This window comes from Anopheles aquasalis, chromosome 3 (genome assembly GCF_943734665.1).
Source record: "Anopheles aquasalis chromosome 3, idAnoAquaMG_Q_19, whole genome shotgun sequence".
Taxonomy (NCBI): domain Eukaryota; kingdom Metazoa; phylum Arthropoda; class Insecta; order Diptera; family Culicidae; genus Anopheles; species Anopheles aquasalis.
In genome coordinates this window covers 8,732,501-8,737,500 of record NC_064878.1, presented here as the reverse complement: position 1 = coordinate 8,737,500, position 5,000 = coordinate 8,732,501, and the positions used below count along the sequence as shown (strand labels likewise).

Here is a 5,000-nt window from a genome sequence, read left to right as displayed (position 1 = left end):
CGACAGTAATATGAGGACGGCCACTAAGCACACTTACCTGCACACAAATACACAAACACTTGCGTAGGGATACACCAAGTCACGGGCATCCAGGCAGAGCATGGTAATCGAACGAGTATAAACCAGGAAAGAGTTATCGAAAATCTAAAATACCAATAAAAAAAAGTGTAGCAAATAGAACCGAAAGGCGGTAGCGTTGCATTCTTCTTTCTTTTTTTTTTTGTGCAAAACGGGTGGCTCTTATATGTACGTCTTAAATGTCCTTCACAATCCATCCTTTGTGTTACCTCATTATGTCCACAGTGTAGTGCGGTTATATACACACGTCATTCATTCATTCAATTAGTACGTGCTGCTGGGGCCTCACTGTGCCATTGGCCTTTTATGGAAGATTCTACTAGGTTCTGCTATTCGATTCCCTTTCGTGTTCAATCTGTGTGTTTTGTTGACTTTATTGTTCCATACCATTATACATATATATTATTCCTCACCTTAAACGTCGCCACCATAGGTCAATAGAAACAGAACGAGAACTCGTTGCACAATGGGACAAGAAACACTAAAAGACTGAATTCTAATTTATGTCTGTGTAAACCCCTCCTCACCCCCGTTTTGGACTTCTTTGTTATCGATCCTAGATATTCTTTGCCACTGTGTACCATTTCGTTTCGCGTAACTAATACAACAGACACCACGATGCATGAAAATCTACTTTTGTGAGACGCTATCGATTGTTATAAGTGCACGGTATGCTTTCTGGTATTACAAATTATATTTCGCTGATTTCAAGTTCTGTTGTGTGTCGTGTGTACTATACGCGGGTAAGATGCTAATGTTCGTTGTAGAAAGTTTATAATGACGAAAGCGCTGGGTTTTCATGCAGGATTTCTGAAACCGATACAATTATTCTGGCACACCTTTTCCCAGTACAGTTTTGTTTTCATATTGTGTGCATATATTGTACTATAGCAGGCTATCGGGCCTCAGTAAGCCTGGATCGAGGCCGATTTGGAATTCACATTATGCTATAGACTGTTAGAGACCGAACGCAGCAAACCTAGATCTTCAGTAAACCATTCTAGAATACTTTCCATACAGCGTAAGTGTGATATTCGGTGGGACACGTATCTCTGGTTCGTAACAAATCAAAATTATCAAATTTGTGATCCAAAAGTGATGGCCACTGTCTCTCGCTACCTTTTCTAGTTTACTACAACACACCCTTTTTGGCTCTATGTTATGTGTACTACTGACACATTGTGCATCGCGCTACTCTTTCTCTCTTTCTCTTTCTATTTTATTTCTTTCTCTGTCTCTTTTCTCTCTCTGCTCCTCTATTTATCTCATGTCTTCTCGTGAAACTTCTTCTTTCGCATTTCCCACACTCGGCTATAAAACACCAATTAAATAATCATATGGTGCTTTTTCCAAAGCGTTATCTTCTTTACACAATTTTATTATCCAGGGGGGCATTATTTTCGACGAGGGCATTTGAGTCAAAACCAACATAAACTTTACAAACCAACCACTCTGCGCTACGTGCGTTGATCATACGGTTCGAAGCAGTTGTGTTCTATTTCGCTCGTCTATTGCAAAGGAAAACCTTTATTTTGTACTGTCGTCAGAGGTCTAGTCGTCTACATTCATTGCCCATGTTTTCCATTATCATATTTGATTGTTCCTTTTATTAGCGTATGTTTGGTTTTGTATCATTTAGTGCGCTATGAGATTGAGATCGTGTTAAGCACACATCAAGATATATAGCATAGATATATTTAATCACGTTTTCTTGCAAGCGGTAATTCATATTTTACCACTACTGCATATTACAGTTGGTTTTGTACCCCTCAGATCAACCTTCGTCGATAGAAGACCCCCTATTCTCCCCCTTTGCCTCACTCCAAATCCACCTGATAATAATGTGATCGAATCCATAGTGATAATAATGAAAACCAACAATTCTGAAAAGATAAATACAATTTGTTTCTCTTTCTCCTCTCTCTCTCTCTCTCTCTCTCTCTCTCTCTCTCTCTCTCTCTCTCTCTCTCTCTCTCTCGCATTCTTTTCTCTTACTCTGTTCTTTCTTCTGATTGTTATCTTTCTATCTCTTCCTCGTTCTATTTAATGTATCCCTTTGTTTTTCATAATTTTAATCACTTTCGTTCTACGTTTATCTCTTTGTTAATTTTTCTTTCCTCTTTCTTTCTCTATCGCTATCTCTCTCTATTTCCTATCTCTCTCATACTCTCTCTATCTCCCTCTCTCTCTCTCTATCTATCTTTGTCTACTTTCTCTACTTCTAGGCTCAATCAGTAGAGAGACTGAGTATGTGTTGTTGTAAAAACCATAAAATGATGTTCCATGATACCCATGAATGAGATGTTCCATTTTGAGACAATGGGAGGGATGCCAGAATCAGTGTGTGCCAGATGCCTATCAACATAAGCCAATCACTAGGACAAAAAAAAACAAGTTTCGCGCGTTTCACATTACTTACGTAGTTCACAGGACACGTACACTCAACTGAACACATAACACACTTGCACACAAAATTTGAAATAAGCGGAAACAATGAATGATGTACCATAAGCAGCTGCTAAGTAAAGATTAATTTTGTAAAATTAATGCAGGGTTACTATTATTAGAATTATCGAATGAGAGGTATGCTATGGCTGTCTGTTTTATTATTGTTTTATCACACTACAATATATCCGTGAATGTGAATAATGCACAACATAGCGCGAATTCGTCTGTTCTGTTTCCAGCACGACAGACGGTAAGCAGATGATATTCCCAAGATGTTGTGAACTGTTTTTTTTTTAATTCACCAAAAATTGTTTCCCTCATTATGAACCATTATGCTACGCATGCAATATGCAATTCAAACACGTTGTTGTATCACAAAACAGGATAATCGAATGAATTCATACCTAACTCCAGACCCGTTAACATCTACATTTCCCATCTTTTTCAATTTTGTTATCATTATTCTGTTTCCAATTCATTGCAAATATCATCAGAAAGAACCGAACTGAAATCCATATTATGTACAAGCAAACTGAAGAGGTTAGCTACATGTTAGCTACATGTCGATAAACCTAATTCGCAGATTAGTTTAACTATTTCTTTGTATCCTGTAATAAATCTAGTCTATATTAACCTAGTATATTTGATTGCAGTTAATCTAGTTTCATTGAACAAATCGATGGGACTCGTAGAAATGTGGAAATGATTTCAAAATATGGCGGTGATTATATTAGATTTTGCGTTTGCGTTCAACTTCCCTTCTATCATCCCATTCCATTTTCGCATCCCATTACACTTTCTGTTTGTTATACCCAATTCCGTATTTTTTTTTCAAGTCTTTCAGACAGTTTAGAGTCGCTTGTAAATCTATTGCATATATACATATTGTAGTGCGTACGGGGATAGTGTTTCGTGAGGGTTTCTTTCCTCTTTTTACTATCTTTCTGCATATTAGCCTCTGCCGCGTCATTGTTGTCACATTGGTTTGTTTCTATCATCTTCTTTTTACCTTTCTCTCTCTCTCTGTTTCTCTCTTTTTCCGTTTTATAGTTTCAAAGTTAAAAATAATCGTGAACCAGGCGGTGAGCTAAACGCACGAGTGTAAAAGACGAATCCTTAATGACACACAGACACACGCGCACACCATTAAGTTAGGCATAATACAAGATTTTTTTTTAAGATTTTTTAAAAAATGAGGTCATTAATGATGTCAATAAGATGAAAAGCGCCAGCTTTCTATGAGCTGGCCCTTGCGCCACTCCTCTACTACTGTCACTGCTCCCATCGCAAACACGTTCAAGCTAGCTAGTTCGTTTTCTAACTGTCTCTCCCATACGTGTCAACCACCGGACTGTTATATTTGCCGATGCTTTGCTATTAACTAAGGACGTTTTCTTCAAATTTTCATTGCCACAAGAGAGGTCTTGGTATGGAGAGCAACTGGACTCTCTTGTTACACGGCGTAGTCGTGTGCAAGTGGAATAGCGTATGGGTGTCCATCTTTTTTTTTGTCCTATTGGCAACGAACAGGAAAGACCGCTGTACTTTAAAGAGACGCAGAAGTACAGTAAAGTGCGTGGAGCAACTATTTATAATTCATTTAAGTTTTTTCAACTTATTTTAACATTCATCTAAAAAATCAAACAACAAAAGTATGGTTAAGCGTACCTGTTTAGGAGGAAAGTGAGGATGATAAAGGGAGGATGGCATGTTCTGGCTAATGTCTCCAAAAAAAAAAACGTGATTATTCATTGCACATCTATCATTTGTAGTACAGTAATTAGGCGCAACTGCGTTGAGGATAGTTAGCAATTTAGCAGAAGTATCGTTTATTGTGTATTAATATATTTTAACCAAAAACCCTTTTGGAATCGGTACCGCGGCCGATACACCACCCCTCTCCACGTGGGAAAGCTCCTGTCGTCCGTCCAGCCCTTTGCAAAAAAAAATGGATTACTTCCTTTATCAACACACATGCAAATTGTGCGTGAGTCTGTGTATGTGTGTTTGTGTGTTTTCGTGTACTGTAGTGGACTTGCACAGTTTGTCTCTTGGCTGAGTTTCCGTATTTTATTTATGGCTGAAAACTAGAGCAAAACGTGTCTTGCTGTGTAATAGGCTGCTATGATCGCAGGCGTTGAGATCATGCAATTGTGACCGAAGCGCAAAGTAGACAAAAGTAGACGGAACATGTCCAGGAACACGCATACCCATAGACACACATTCACACATATTGCCACTCGAAAGAGCATTTCCTCAAGGTGGTGAGGTCAATGAATCAATTTTTATCCGCCGGCGCCTGACAGAGACAGACCGACCCCCCTTTCTGTATGTCCTTCATTAAGATCGTGTTGGTTGCAAAACAGGAAAGCGTGTGTATACCATAGGTAGACATCAGCAAGGTTTACTATTTTAATGTTATCGATAACTGAACATAAATTGTATGCAAACTTTTACCAATAAACGCAAATGAC

The 5,000-nt window shown here is 38.4% G+C and overlaps 1 protein-coding gene across 19 annotated transcripts in view; it reads left to right on the top strand.

The window, feature by feature from the left end:
• The window catches only part of LOC126577456 (MAP/microtubule affinity-regulating kinase 3-like), a 52,141-nt gene that overhangs the window by 39,475 nt on the left and 7,666 nt on the right, over positions 1-5,000 (top strand). The window contains exon 15 of one of the 19 annotated variants that reach the window (XM_050239097.1): positions 3,577-5,000. This exon is cut by the window's right edge and continues 333 nt beyond it. The exons of 16 other annotated variants lie outside the window; for them this stretch is intronic. In XM_050239097.1, the coding sequence (XP_050095054.1) occupies positions 3,577-3,631 (55 nt within the window). In that variant the 3' untranslated portion in view covers positions 3,632-5,000. Of the gene's footprint in view, positions 187-2,303; positions 2,626-3,576 lie in introns of those variants that run through there. 2 more of the 19 variants (XM_050239099.1, XM_050239098.1) reach the window with 2 other exon arrangements.